Source organism: Lontra canadensis, unplaced genomic scaffold, assembly GCF_010015895.1.
Source record: "Lontra canadensis isolate GAN:19392208 unplaced genomic scaffold, GSC_riverotter_1.0 scaffold3, whole genome shotgun sequence".
Taxonomy (NCBI): domain Eukaryota; kingdom Metazoa; phylum Chordata; class Mammalia; order Carnivora; family Mustelidae; genus Lontra; species Lontra canadensis.
The window spans coordinates 1,707,520-1,722,079 of record NW_022630997.1 but is presented as its reverse complement, the minus strand read 5'-3'; the positions used below and the strand labels follow the sequence as shown (position 1 = coordinate 1,722,079).

Below are 14,560 nucleotides of genomic sequence, written 5' to 3'. Positions count from 1 at the left end.
AGAGAATCCAAAGTCAATAGCTTGTTCAAGACTCTGCTCTAGCCCTTGCTCCAGTTTGTTTCCCTTCCAAACATTCTATGTATTCTATTTATTGGGTTTTCCCCTCTAGAATGGAACTGCATGAAGGAAGAGGGTTGTCTTTCCTTGTCCACCCGAGTGCCTCCAAAACAGCATGGGGCGTGTGGCAGGCACTCGGGATTTACTGAAGTAACGATTAAATGCTTGTCTCTCTCTTGCCGGAACCTGAGTTCTTTGGGTGTAGAGCCAGTGTCTTACTCGTTTTTGTGGGCCCTGAGTTCAATGCTCCAAAAATGCTGGCTGATAAAATCGAAGGAAAACTAGAACCCTGTAATATAAGCTGAGCCAACAATTAATGATATTATACATGCAAATATTTTAAAATATGTTTATTATGTACTTTATGTTGAGCATTTCAGAAAAGAATTACAATGATTTCAAAATACAATTTGATAAATAGCCTTTATAATTACACGCAATCAATATCTAGAATTGTATGTAGACCCTATTCAGCTAACAAATACGGAACTATTTCAATCTCAGGAAGGAGAGACATGCACGATCACTGAAGTCACTTTGCCAGAGTGTTTTTGTTTTTTTGTTTTAAAGATTTATTTATTTATTTATTTGACAGAGATCACAAGTAGGCTGAGAGGCAGTCAGAGACAGAGGGAAGCAGGCTCCCGCGGAGCTTGATCCCAGGACCGTGGGATGGTGACCTGAGCCCAAGGCAGAAGCTTTAACCCACTGAGCCACCCAGGCGCCCCCCAGAGTGTTTTTTTTAAAAACCATGATTCACATTTGTCTCAAGTACACATACATCCATTGCAAGAGTTAAATTAGACCACTGATGTTAACACCTTGAAACTATGTATGATCTTTGTCACCTGAAAAGAAAATTCAGTTTAGTACAAAGAAATTCAAGAAGAAATTTCAGGACCCTTGATCAGAAGCTTCGGTGTGTGTTGTACTATTCTGGTGTACACAAAGGTTCAAGTAAGACCAACAAAGAATGTTTCCTCTTTCCACTGAAGACACAATCCAAGGAACAGGTGAACCAGCATCCTATAAACTAGTCAGCCATCGAGAGGTTACCAATAAAGGACGCTTTATGTGTGTGAGGACATTTAAAAGCCTCCGCCAATGTTACAAAAACAAAACATTTAGAGTATTACTTATGAGTACAAGCATAATTGGTGTTTTGTCTTCTATAAATAATCATCTTTGAAATGCTCAAAGTGAGTTCCAGCTGTGGCTCTCTCCTGACGTGAGAAGAGGTGGGTTCACATGGGATGATCTACTGATTCACCTTCTCAAAGTATTCTTTGGAAGCAGCTGGATGTGGCTTGATCTGAAAATGCAAAAACATTTAATTAGGGAGCTGACTTCAAGATAAAAGTCTTAAAAGTGAGTTGAAAGCTTGCAGTTTTTGATCCAAAGTTCTTTAACTTTTTAAAGCGTGGTCCGTTTCCTTTAAAAGATGGATGAAGGTTACGTCAAGAGCCTGCCTGATTCCTGGTCCTGCCCCTTGGCAGCCTCACCCACTTGCGCCCCGTCTGCACCCTTGCTCCAAGGATGGGCTCCTTTTATAGGTGCTCTAGGCCAGCAGCCCTGGAGGCAGTGAGGGCCAGGGACCCTGTGCTGGGGTCTCACGGCTTTTGGAAAGGAAACCTACCGTAGGAGAATCTGGGGTCCAGTTTGCTGGGCAGACTTCTCCATGGGTTTCCACAAACTGGAATGCCTTCACCAGGCGGAGGGTCTCTTCCACACTTCGGCCCACGGGGAGATCGTTGACACTCAAATGCTTGATGACGCCATTGGGGTCAATGATGAAGAGGCCTCTGCATCAGGATTTACCCCCATTAGTACCTCAGTGCCACCACAATGACAAACTCTAACTTCTACCCGCTTCGGTCCTTAATTCTCCTCCATAAAGCATTAAACTCGACCATATGCTTAAACGTGGGGCTTTCCTTGTTACACTAATAGCTTATCATTTCTTAGCCATGACGCGCCACACACAGAGGTGACCGGACCAGGCCAACGTGGAAAACGGGCAGTATTTCCCACAGAGAAAAGTTACACAGAGTCTAAAAGTCACAGAGAGCAAAGAATTCTTTACCTCATTAGTGATTTGGGTGTTCTTTGGGCTGCTGTATCAAATGCTGGCAAGAAACCAGAGGCAGAGGGGAAGAGACAGAGGTATACTTTATCTCCATGCAGTAAATACTGATGAAATGAGTGAAATCTTGGGTAAATGGAGGGAAAAAATCCCCTGGGGAAATCTTTGCAGAAAGAATTTACTGGCCTTAAGTTTAGGCAGAGCATAAACCTAAAGGACAAACCAAGACTATTTATCACTTGGCAGTAGCGTAATGACACGACCTGGCCCGTGGTCTGTGTTCATCTTCCGCACAAGTGCTGGGGTTACCATAACACACGCAGACGTTTCAACCACAGGTTTTAACAGTCCGACTGAAAAGGGTGTGGCATTCCAAGTGTTAATCATGCAGGGAAAGTGCAAGTGAGAGAAAAAGGCAAGGTGAAAAGGCGCCACTTCCTCCCTCAGCCTGGCTGGGGGCGGGGTGGTCTAGGCTTTGAGGCTCAAGGGTCCTGCTGCAAGCTCGACCGAGAGCGGAGCCAAGCTGGAGTCCACGGTGTGGGTGCAGGTGCGGAGCTGGGATGGGGCTGGGCCCCCAGACTCTGGAAAGCAAGCCTTATCTTCCAAACCAGACTCAGCTACCTTCCCTTGTCAATCCCAACAGTGAAACCAGCAGGGAAGTATTGGCAAAATGAGCAAGACCTACAGGGAAGGGGGTCCTGGGAGGCCAAAGCCAGCACTCTTTTTCTCTTTCCCTTGCCAACTTTGTCAACGCCGGGCTTCAAGTGTATTAAAGGAAGGCAGAATCTCCCAGAATAAAAGCTCCAAGTGGCTCTCAGAACTACAGGCCCAGGTGTCATCAAGGAGGAAAGCAGCCAGAGCAGAGTGAGTTGATTCGACAAGAGAAAGTGAGCAGGTTCAAGACAGCCCCCAGCAAAACTGTGAGGCACATCAGAGTGGGGTCCTTGGCTGTTCCCTGGGGGTCAAGTTCTGACCAACCCCCGCTTCACTCAGTGGCCATCAAGATGCCACTGGAAGGCTTAAGGTCTAATCCTCCCAACCCCCGGCCCCCAGAAGGTTGTATTTGAATATGGGACCATTAAAGATAGACAGCTTTGGGGTGCCTGGGTGGCTCAGTGGGTTAAAGCCTCTGCCTCTGGCTCAGGTCATGATCCCAGGGTCCTGGGATCAAGCCCCGCATCATCGGGCTCTCTGCTCAGTGGGGAGCCTGCTTCCCTTCCTCTCTCTCTGCCTGGCTCTCTGCCTACTTGTAATCTCTGTCTGTCAAATAAATAAATAAAATCTTAAAAAAAAAAAAAAAAGACAATTTTCCCACTCAAAGGAATAAAGATTTAGCCACTGAATGAATGAGGACAGAAATGACATTCTGGGACAGAGGTCATAATGGCTACCAGGACCTGTGCTAAAATCTTCAGCTGCCTTAACTTACTTAGTCCTCACAACCAACCTGGGAGGTCCATTCTCATTTTAGTTATAGGAAACTGGGACTCAAAAAGGTTCAGTAACTTGCCCAAAGTCATACAGCTGTTAAATAAATAGGTGAGTTAAAAAAAAAAAAAAAAATCAAACTCTGGTCTGATTCCAGGGCTGGGACAAGATCTCACCCATTCCAGCTCACTGACTCCTACAATCTGCTAGTTTCCCCTTCTCAGGACGTTTCAGGAGCGGGCCTCCCAGGAGAGCAGCTCCCAGGCAGTGAGGGCAAGCGCGACAGTGCAACCATCAAGACACACTGGTGTTCGGAAGGAGACACAGGGCACTACAGGGGTCAGACACGTCTCAGCCATCCAGAGACTGCCAACACGTGCAGGAGGTTCTCATCAGTGCTTACAAAAGGCTAAAGTAAATGAAAGCTTTTTGGTTTTCAAAACGCTCTACTGAGGGCTCTCGAAATCCTCTAAGAAGTGGGATGATGCTGAACATAAAAAAACAAGTTTAAAAGAAACAAGATCTTACCTCAGAGCAATTCCGGGGCCTTCCAACAGCACGCCATAGTCTCGGGAAATCTGTTTATTCAGATCTGACAAGAGTGCGATGTTCATGTGGCCCAAGCCGCCATTCTAACAAAGATGCAAACATGACTGGCTGTTACACCGTGTGCTCCCCCTGTTCTCAGCCACGTAACCTGATGTCTGAGGCCAACAAGAATGGCGACAGGGGGCAGCAACTGAGAACCAACAGTGGACCAAGCACTGCTCTTAGCTCTGTTAACTCCCTTCCTCCTCCCAAACATCCTGGAACATCGCCTCTTTGACACATATGGAAACTGAGGCACATAAGAGTCAAGTAACTTGTTCCAGGTCACAGCTAGAAAGGGACAGAGGCAGGATTTAAACCCAGCTAACACTGGAGACCTTTCTTTTCCTAATTCTTGATGTGTTCTTTTACTTGAAGATTAACTTCTGTAGCATAAAAATGGAAGCATAACAAAGACTGAATAAGTTGGTATTGATAAACCAGCAACATGGCTAGGAAGTTTGATTCTCCCAAGTGTTTTTCGGCAGGAATAGTGGTCATGCAGAGGCGTGAACTCAGAGAACCTAACCAGCATCCCAGAAGCCAAGCAGAGCATGTGGGATCTACAAAGTACCCACGAGAGAGGAGGCAGCGAACCCCAATTGTCCCCACCCCCACCCTGCTCAGCCTGTTCTCCCTTACTTTTTGCACCTGGAAAACGCAAGTGTAGTGGGCACTAAATCCAGGCAATGTTAAGGGAGATAAGGACAGAGCTGGACAGAATCTGCCAGGAGCTTAGGAGCTACAAATAGCCCATTTCAGACTAGTCATGCTTTAACAACTTCTAGATGAGTCTTTTATGGGATCTTTTCAGTTTTTAGGATCCTCGGGGCAAAGGCAGGGCCACTAAGGTTTATACCTTCCTTGGTGTGTTGACCCAGGCGAGATGGGTAAAGTGGGAATCCACTGAAACTGCAACAACCTCACAGTTCACGTCGTGGAATTCATTGGCTTTGTCGCTAAAAGCAACGATTTCTGTAGGACACACAAAGGTGCTAGAAAAAAAAGGGCAGAAATTCCCATCAGACAATTTAAAAGCAAGGATTTAAAATCTAAACAACAGATAGCCTAAAAACTAGTTCAGCTTGCTTGAAGGTGAAAAAGGCAAAAACGGTTAGCTACCCTCACCAGACTCACCTCTCCATTTTTAAAAAATTTTTTTATTTAAAATCTTATCTATTTGATAGAGAGAGGGAGAGAGAGAAAGCACGAGCATGGGGAGGAACAATGAGAGAGCAGGCTCCCCGCTGAGCAGGGAGCCTGATGTAGGGTTTGATTCCAGGACCCTGGAATTGTGACCTGAGCCAAAGGCAGATGCTTAACTGACTGAGCCACCCAGGGACCTCCTCACCTCTCCATTTAAGAATCATATCAAAAAATGAGGGTGGGCAAGGGAAAAGAGGCATATTCTGAGAATAAAGCAGCAGCTTTATGAGAAAAGTCATTTTATTATCTTTCCTTTTCTTTTTTTCCTGCAGGCCAGTGAAAACTTCCTTATGGACTGGCTGATGGAAACCATGGCTCCAGAGCACATAAAAGGAAGCCGTGTCAAAACCTACCCCACTAAAAAGAATGCCACCCCCTCCTCCAAATTTATCAGATTAGCTACAGATGTAGGCTGTACTCAGCAAGGCCACCAGTGATAAAAGGATCCAAAAGAACCCTTCCCTTGGCCAGAAGGGCAGCCAGAGATAGGAAATGTCAGGGCGGAAACAGGGACCTTAAATGACATTAAAGCATCGCAGAAATTACACTTACAAGTCCAAAGGATAGAAGAAAAGCACCAAATATTTCCCCTTAAAGTCATCGAGGGTTAGGTCTTTGAACTCTCCATCGACAACGGCGGTGCCCTTAAAATAGGGCGCGTGCTGGGTGACAGCAGGAGCGTGGTATGAGGAACCTGAAGGAAGCCAGACACACATGTAGTTCGTCATCTGCTAAGTCACACACCTGACTTTATTCAAATCTCTCACAGTAATTAATTAGCAGTATAAATTAACTAAAAGGTTCAGTTCAACTCTACATCTTAGGTAATATTCCCCCCCTTCCATAGTTCTAGATGGTACACAAATCCAGTTTAAAGGACTATGGGGACTGAAAAGACTAAAAAGATGATGCCAGAAGATGGCAGGGACGAAATTAAGATAGAATCGAGGAGGAAAGGAGCCTAGGGATGGATTCTGAATACGGTTCGGATTTTGCCATGTTCAGGCAGGACAGGGAAGAGGGAACAGGGCAGGTGAGGGGAACAGCCTGGGGTAGTTTGAACAGAGCAGAGAGCAGGTGTGTGTGGAAGGAAGCATAAGAGACAAAGCATGAACAGCTGAAAGCCAGACTCTGAGGGCCCTTAAGTATCAGGCTAGAGTTTGTTATTGTTATTATTTTTTAAAGATTTATGTGAGAGAGAGAGAGAAAACACAAGTGGGGGGAGGGGCAGAGGAAGAAGCAGACTCCCCGCTGAGCAGGGCTGGTGGCGCCTTAGGGCTCGATCTTGATCCCAGGACCCTGGAATCGTGACCTGAGTGGAAGCAAACCCTTAACCGCTTAACCAACTGAGCTACCCAGGCGCCCCACAGAATTTGTTCTTAAAAGAAGGGATAGAGGAGTCACTGGAGATTTTCAGGTAAGAGTTGGAAGATGTACTGGTGTTGGTGACCAACAAAGAAATGCGATACGGGGGCACTCTGCCTCAGTCATTTTCAATCCTGACTGGACGTTAGAATCATTCGGTGAGCTTTTAAAATATACTGATAAGGGGATTAAAAGTATGAACTTCCAGTTACAGACAGACAGGGGAGTGCAAGGTACAGCACAGTGAATACGGTTAATAAAACTGTAACAACTTTGTATGGTGACAGATGGTACCTAGGTTTATCATGGGGGTCACCACCTAACGTGTATAAATCTTGAATCGCTTTGTTGTCCATCTAAAACTAATAATTGCGATGTCAACTATACTTAGATTAAAGAACAAAACAAAACAAAATGATGTCCTGGTCTCACTTCAGAAATTGACTTAATTTGTCTGGGGCAGGGTGGGGGGGGCAGCTGGGGTAGTGGTTTATTTTCAAAAGCTAATGGGTACTGAGTCTAATGGATAGCCAGGGTTCAGGGCCCGTGTTCTGAGATGGTGGTTCATATTACCTGGGTCAAACCAAGGCACAACACTTACTGGTGCTAAAGGCGAATTTTGCTTGACCAGAACCAGACCACAATACATTTGTCAGGCATGTTCTTCGGGAAGCAGCAGGTCTGAGGGCTGCAGAGGCAGAGATGCCCCAAGGAACAGCACTCACATGTCGGGCAATCTGGAAAGAGAAACACTTTATATTAGGAAGTAGCCTCAAGGCTGGCCCTGGGGAAGGGGCATCAGGCCACTGGTCGCCTCAGCTCTCTTTGTTCCTGCGAACCAAACACCAACCCCCAGGCTCTAAGAGTACAGAATGAACCTCCATGTTCTTACCCTTCCTTTCTGCTTCCTTCTTCAAGACTGCAAGAGGGGAGTGGGGAGATGTTGGTCAAAGCGTACAAAGCTGCAGTCATGTGGGATGAGTAAGCCTGGAGATCTACTGCAGGGGCATGATGACTATACTTAATAATGCTGTATTTGCTAAGAGAGTAGACTTCAGGCACACTCATCACACACAGAAAAGGTAATTATGTGAAGAGATGTTAGTGTGTAGTAATCATTTCATTATGTCTGTATCAAATCACATTGCACTGCTTAAACATATATAACTTTTATTTTAAAAATATATACATTTTTTAAAACCCTGCTAGGCAGAGGGGAATTATAAGACCATGAAGACTGCATGTTCTTGGGGCGCCTGGGTGGCTCAGTGGGTTAAGCCGCTGCCTTCGGCTCAGGTCATGATCTCAGAGTCCTGGAATCGAGCCCCGCATGGGGCTCTCTGCTCAGCAGGGAGCCTGCTTCCTCCTCTCTCTCTGCCTGCCTCTCTGCCTGCTTGTGATCTCTCTCTGTCAAATAAATAAATAAAATCTTAAAAAAAAAAAAAAAAAGACTCCATGTTCTTAAGAACAACACCAAAAACCAAGGGTACTTGGCCGGGCCCTGGTATTTACTCCCTTTGCCAGCTTGATCTGCTAAGCCTGTTCTATCATGTCAAGGTTTTCCCAGAAAACACAAGGCCCCCGCAGACAAGCAAACAAGTAGAGCAAAGTTCACCCTCTGGGAAAATCCGTACAGCGCTCAACGGTAGTTTGCTCAACTATAGTGTCCAGCATGACTCAGGAAGAAGAAAGAGCCTTGTGTTCAACCCCGCCAGGAGAAAGGGGAGAGAGAGGGGACCAAGAGAGTGCTCGGCTTCGTCGGGAGGAGAGCGAGGGACAGATGGGAGGAGGGGAGTGCCTTTTGCACTGCCGCACTGTGTACTTTACCACTTTGGTGTCCACCCACCATGGAGAGGATGCTCATTGCAAAGCCTTGCTGCAGGCATCCTCTTTCTAGCTTTGGGAGAGGACAGTAAACTGAGGCTCGGAAAGGTGAAGTCACGTGTCCAAGGTCATAGAGTAGCTACAGAACAGGGAACAGGGGTCAGGGGCCCTGCCTCCAGGTCGAGGTGTCCCGGTGGAGGGAGGACTGCGGACCCCGGCCTGGAGAGAGGAGCGATCAGAAGGGCAGACGGGAGGGGCGGTTCTGCGCAGGCGCATCCCCCAGAAGCGAGGCCCCTGGGTCCGTTACCCGCTGGTGCCCTCTAAGAACGGTGAAAGGCCCCCAGACCGCAGGGAGCAGGATTCTGTCTGGAAAGCACGTGTCGGACCCACTACTGTGTCTCCGCTCCTGTCCCCTGCCGGCAGCCACTCACCGAAGCCCGGAGAAATCTTCCCAATGCGGCCGCCATGTTCAGTGCGCGCGAGATTCGCGGGACTGGATGGGAAGAGGAGGAGGCGGGGCGCACGGGGGCGGGCATGGGGCGGGGCCTCGGGGGCGGGGCGGGGCCTGGGCTGGAGCGGGGGCGGGAAAATGTCTTCCCCACGTTTTTGCCGGGACCTTTGTCCAGGCAACTTACTTGTTGGATGGCCCGGCCCCATTTCGGAGGAGAAAAGTCCTGCTGCGGCTTCTAAGTAACGAAATGCTTAGGAAAACAACACTTTGTTTCTAACTGTCGCCCCAACCTAAAAAGGGCTAATCCAGGTGGGGAGTTTCTGATGTTTATGGTTAACGTGTGTGGATGATGGGTTCTACCCGATCTGCAAAAGGTTTTTCTTACTGTTTAGGCCTCAGATAGAGCCTTCTGGATTCTGCAGGAAATGGAATTAATTGTAATGCCATTTTTGTCTGTTAATAAGCCAAGTGGGTCAGACATGTCAAGTTTTTGGTGTTCTGAAAATCTTTGGGATGGTGTGTACTTGCATTCTGGCCTCTCTTCCCCAAATTGGGAGACTTGGGACAAAGTTAAATTCCGTTTTCTGTCGATTAGTAAAGCCAAGTGCTCAGTGCTGAGCGTGGTTTTGAAGTAAGCTCATCAAACACAGATAGAAATCACACAGTGGCCTTACGGTAAATGCAGACTCTAAGTAGGTATTTTCCAGACCCCAGTCATTCCATTACTGATACAGTTTCTTGAGTCTACATATATTATTTGCTATTTTCTTTTAGTTGACTAGTTTAGTTGCTAGTTTCTTTTTAGTTGACTCACTTTTGAAAACCATAAATGAATTTATTTGAAAGAAAATGTTAAGTAACTTAAATGGAAAAACTTTGTAACTTGCTATGACTAGAAAGTAATTAAATACACTAGGGACGCCCAGTCGGTTAATTGTCCTCTTTCCGCTCAGATCCTGATGTCCTGGGATGAGTCCTGCCTAGGGCTCCTTTCTCAGCAGAGAGCTGCTTCTCCTTCCACCTGCTGCTCCCCCTGCTTATGCTTATGCTCTCTCTCTCTCTCTGATAAATAAATAAATAAATAAATAAATAAAATCTTAAAATACATTAAAACAAAGTGTTACTAAATATCAACTAGATACAGTTGCTGGAAATCTGAGACTTTGTAAAAAGGGAGACAGAGAGGTGGCTAGCAGCATCCTGGTATCACATGGGGTTCTCTTTATGTAATCAGAAGGACTTAAAGAGCATTAAAAGGGTAATAATTTTCTCACTTTGGGACTTGTTATTTATTTTGCTCCTCACTTCAATCCTTTCGTGCACCACTAGTACAGCAGTGAGCACCAACCCCATGCTTCGGAAAGGACTACCTTAGAAGCAAGAGACGGGAATCTAAAATGGTCTGACCATTTTGGAAAATTCATGTCAGCATTTATTAAAACTGAATATATAACTCAAATAACTTCAATCCTAAGCATATGCCCCAGAGATGTGTGTACATCAATATATCAAAAGACATAGGCTAGAATGTTCATAGCAACACTATTATAATAGCACAGAGATGAAACTACACAAATGCCCATCTATCATAGAATGGCTGAATAAATTAGGATCTTATGAACACTGTACAACAATGAGAATGAATGCACGGCAGTGACAGGCAATAAGGTGAGTGAGTTTCACATGGTATTGGGTGAAAGAAGCCAGACATGAAAAAGTAGACACTGTATGGTTCCATTTATATGAAGTTCAAAACCAGGAAAAACTATTGTATAGTGTTTGAAGTCAGAATGCGGGTGACCTTGAGAAAACAAGAATTGGGAGAGGGTAATGAGAAGACAAGAACCGGGTGCAAGTAATATTTTATCTGTTGACCCTGCTTAAAGTTATTTACTTTGTGAGCATTCATGAAGCTGTACACTTACTATTTGGGCACTTTTAAATGTCATAGTCCAATTAAAAGTATATATATAGCAAGGAGCTACACATTTCTCAATCATTTCCCCTTAGTACCCGCCTTGTGTTTAACTCATGCTCATAATGTGTTTGTGAACAGATGTTTGAAAAGGAAAGGCAATCATAATGTTGGGGCTCAAAATCATAGTGTAGTCAGAAAAGGAGTATTATTTAGCCATAAAAAGGAATGAAGGATTGCAACATACTGTAATATGGATGAACTAAAAAATACATTATGCTGAATAAAAGAAGCCAGATCCAAAAGACCAAATGTTGTATGATTCCTTTCATACGAAATATGTTGAATAGTTAAAGTCATAGAAACAGAAAGCAAATTGGCGATTGCCAAGTTCTGTGAGGAGGAGGCAGGGGGACTGACCGCTTAATGGGTACAGGGTTTTCTTTTGGGGGCGACAAAAATGATTTGCAACTACATAGAAGTGGTGATTGCCCAACATTGTGAATGTTCTTAATATCACTGGATGGTGCATTTTAAAATGGTTAATTTTATGATTTGTGAATGTTACCTCAATTTAAAAAACAGGAGTAAGGGGGCACCTGGGTGGGTCAGTGGGTTGAAGCCTCTGCCTTCGGCTCAGATCATGATCTCAGGGTCCTGGGATTGAGCCCCGTATCAGGCTCTCTGCTCAGCGGGGAGCCTGCTTTCCCCATTCTCTTTGCCTGCCTCTCTGCCTACTTGTGATCTCGCTCTCTGTCAAATAAATAAATAAAAACTTAAAAAAACAAAAACAAAAACAGAAGTAGGGACTAACAGTAGAAACAAAAAGATGCTATGGTCTAGCCCAGTGATTTTGTAGACAAGAAAACACTTCTAGAGATGGAGAGAACTTCCCAAAGTCACCTAGCTCGTGGGAAGCAGAGGTGGGTCTAGAAACCAGAACAGCCTCACACCTGACCAGCCAGTATGCAAGCTGGTAAAGGTGAGGGGGCAGAGGCAGGGAAAAGGCGAGGGGGAGCTTTCTCTTTCCATGTTCCTTACACCCATAGCCCTTTACTGGCCACCTGTCCTTTTCGCTAGCATTTTGGAGGGCTCCTCTCTCTCCTATTTTATGCACCTGTAGTTTGGTTTCCATGCATAGGCATTTTGATTCATAATTAAAGTTCACTATGATGTAAATCACAGTGCAAACCAAACAGCAGAACAGACTGATGTTCCCTCAGGATTTGACTTGTTCATCTTGGTTTCAGTTTTAAAGTTTAAAAGCTTTAGTTAGTCCTGTCTCTTTGGGTGGGGCCTGTTTAGGCTTAAAGGTGACACTACTTTCTGTCTTCCATTCGTTCATTCTCCTCGGGCTGCAATTCGGCTCAGCGTGTGGTTTCTGCATCCTCCCTGCCCCAAGCTCATTTTAGCCTTGGGAATAATGCATTTTCTTTCCTATTTCAGTTCCTTCTGTGTTGGATGAATTTGCATCAATTAGCAATGTGATTTTAATCAGTTAATAAGCATCTACGGGGGGATCATACAGGCCCTGCTCCCAAGGAAGTCCACGTGTATCCAGGGAGCATAGAGTAAAGATTGTAGAAAACCAAAAATCCAAGATCCAACATTTTAAGGAGCGTAAGAGGGGCATAATGGTTGAGAGCGGGCAGCTGGGGTTCAAACGCCAGCTTTGCCATTTAGCTCTTAATTCTTTGGGGGAAGTTACCCCTTGCCTATTCTTCCATCTGAAAAATGGGAGTGATGTTAATACTTCCCCCAAAGGTTGTTGGGAGGAATAAGTGAGTTAAATTTTAAAGCGCTTACCACGGTAACCAGGTAGACAGTGAGTACTATAAGTGTTTGTCATGTTAAATGAAAGAGTCCAGGCAAAGTGCTATGAGAATTTAGAGAAACAGAGCTCAAGAAGGGTCTCAGAGAGGAAAAAAGTGTTATCAGAATCAATGGATTCTGTCCTTCAGGGAGGAGTGGGGGACGATGAAGGGAAAGATGGCAGATAGCAGTAATTGGTGACCTTTGTCCCTTTGGTTTGTTACCATTGTCAGCCAACAAATATTGAGAACTTATGGGGCCAAGATCTAGGCTGAAAACAGTAACTGATAGGATCTTCATGCAACCCTGTGAGATAGGTACTGTTTTAAATTCACCATCCCCATTTCAGAGGTGGGGATACTGAGGCTTAGGGAGGTTTAGTAATTTGTTCAAATTCTCACAACTGCAAAGGGAAGGAGCCAGGATTTAAACTCCAAAAGCTGACTGCAGAACCCCTTCCTAACACAATGTTGTCTCCCCTCCTGCTGTATCTGTTGGAGCATAAAGTGCTGGATGGTTGCTTCCCAGGAAATGCTTGTAAAAAGGTGGTCTGTGTCAGAGCATGGGCCAGTGCTGGCCATCTATCCTTCAGTGAAATGTCCCCAAATACTCTGCTCCTGAGCCTGACAGGACTGCTCTCCTTTGTGTGTTCTGCCCTCCTCCCTTTTTAAAAAAGATTCTATTTATTTGAGAGAGAGCGAGAGTGAGCATGAGTGGAGAGAGGGGCAGAGGGAGACGGAGAAGCAGACTCTCTGCTGAGGACAGAGCCTGATGTGGGACTGATCCCAGGACCCTGCGATCATGACCTGAGCCAAAGTCAGACACTTCTCCCACCGAGCCACCCAGCCGCCCCTTCCCTGTGCAATTGATGGTTTCCACTGTGGGGACTTGCTACTCTATTTTCAGACTTTTTCTTCTAGGTTTTGTCTGTTCCTGTCTTCCTGCAGAGCTTGTGAGGGAAAGGCACCCACTTAGATGTGACAACCGAAAATGTCTCCCGACATTGCCAGATATCACCCAGGGGACTAAATCGTCCTCGGTTGAAAAACCACTGCTCTCATGGTTAATGGCACAGGCTTTGCAGCCACCAGGACATGGGATCACACTCCTTTTGTCATTTAGGGTCTTGGAGGGTAGGGCACATATCTTAGGCATCAAGCATCCCCGGTGGCTAGATCAGTGGCTTAACTTTTCTAGACCTCTGTTTCTGCATCTGTAAAATAAGAATAATCACCACATCTCCCTCAAAGCATTAGCTGTGTGGAGAGAGCCAGTGCAAGCAAAATGCTTAGGGGGTACCTGGACCAGGTGGGCTTCAAAAGATATGGGTTATTCTTTTGCCCACAAGCAAACGAGCTCCATTTTCCAACAGCAGGCACAGACTTGGAATACACTTTGTTTTTCTCAAAGTGACAAAGTTGCTCTTCTTCCTTTCATTCCAGAATGAAGAATGAGGCTTTTGCACAAGCTCTGATCTCCAAATATCTCACATTAGGCTCTTCTGGACACTAGAGGGACATGAAGTCAAGGAAGGTAAGAAGTCAAATCACATCCCAGCTAAGTGGGGCTCAATCTTCTCTGCCTAACAGAGTCCCTACTCTTGGACTCTACTCTTACTTGAGGGACCTTGAGTTGTTTATTTATTTATTTTTCTTTTAAAGCTAACTCTGAGGAATAAGGGTGACCATAATGGTAAGACACTTATCAGACCCCTGTCTACCTGAAATGAGTTTCAGCTCTGATTAGGAAGAAATCTTGCTCATATCTAAGACTGATGGAGATTTCTGTTTCTTACTTGTTAGATATCCAATATCTTGGTACAACTTTTTTT

The 14,560-nt window shown here is 45.3% G+C and overlaps 1 protein-coding gene across 1 annotated transcript; it reads right to left on the bottom strand.

Moving 5' to 3' along the window:
• Nucleotides 1-761: 761 nt before the first annotated feature.
• PRDX3 (peroxiredoxin 3) lies at nucleotides 762-9,066 on the bottom strand. Its single transcript, XM_032878700.1, has 7 exons — nucleotides 8,983-9,066; nucleotides 7,329-7,464; nucleotides 5,915-6,056; nucleotides 5,016-5,151; nucleotides 4,097-4,200; nucleotides 1,694-1,859; nucleotides 762-1,369 (listed from the first exon to the last, which is right to left on the bottom strand). Exons 1-7 carry the CDS (start codon nucleotides 9,016-9,018, stop codon nucleotides 1,316-1,318), a joined length of 774 nt encoding a protein of 257 aa, XP_032734591.1. The 5' UTR covers nucleotides 9,019-9,066; the 3' UTR covers nucleotides 762-1,315.
• Between the last annotated feature and the right edge of the window lie 5,494 nt (nucleotides 9,067-14,560).

Excerpts from the sequence above, each read along its gene's own strand:
- PRDX3 (XM_032878700.1), bottom strand. The coding sequence starts at position 9,018 with ATGGCGGCCGCATTGGGAAGATTTCTCCGGGCTTCG. Across the intron at positions 1,860-4,096 it reads GGCCCCGGAATTGCTCTGAG|AGGCCTCTTCATCATTGACC; the intron begins GTAAGATCTTGT and ends ATCCTGATGCAG. Across the intron at positions 1,370-1,693 it reads GGACCCCAGATTCTCCTACG|ATCAAGCCACATCCAGCTGC; the intron begins GTAGGTTTCCTT and ends TTGCATTTTCAG.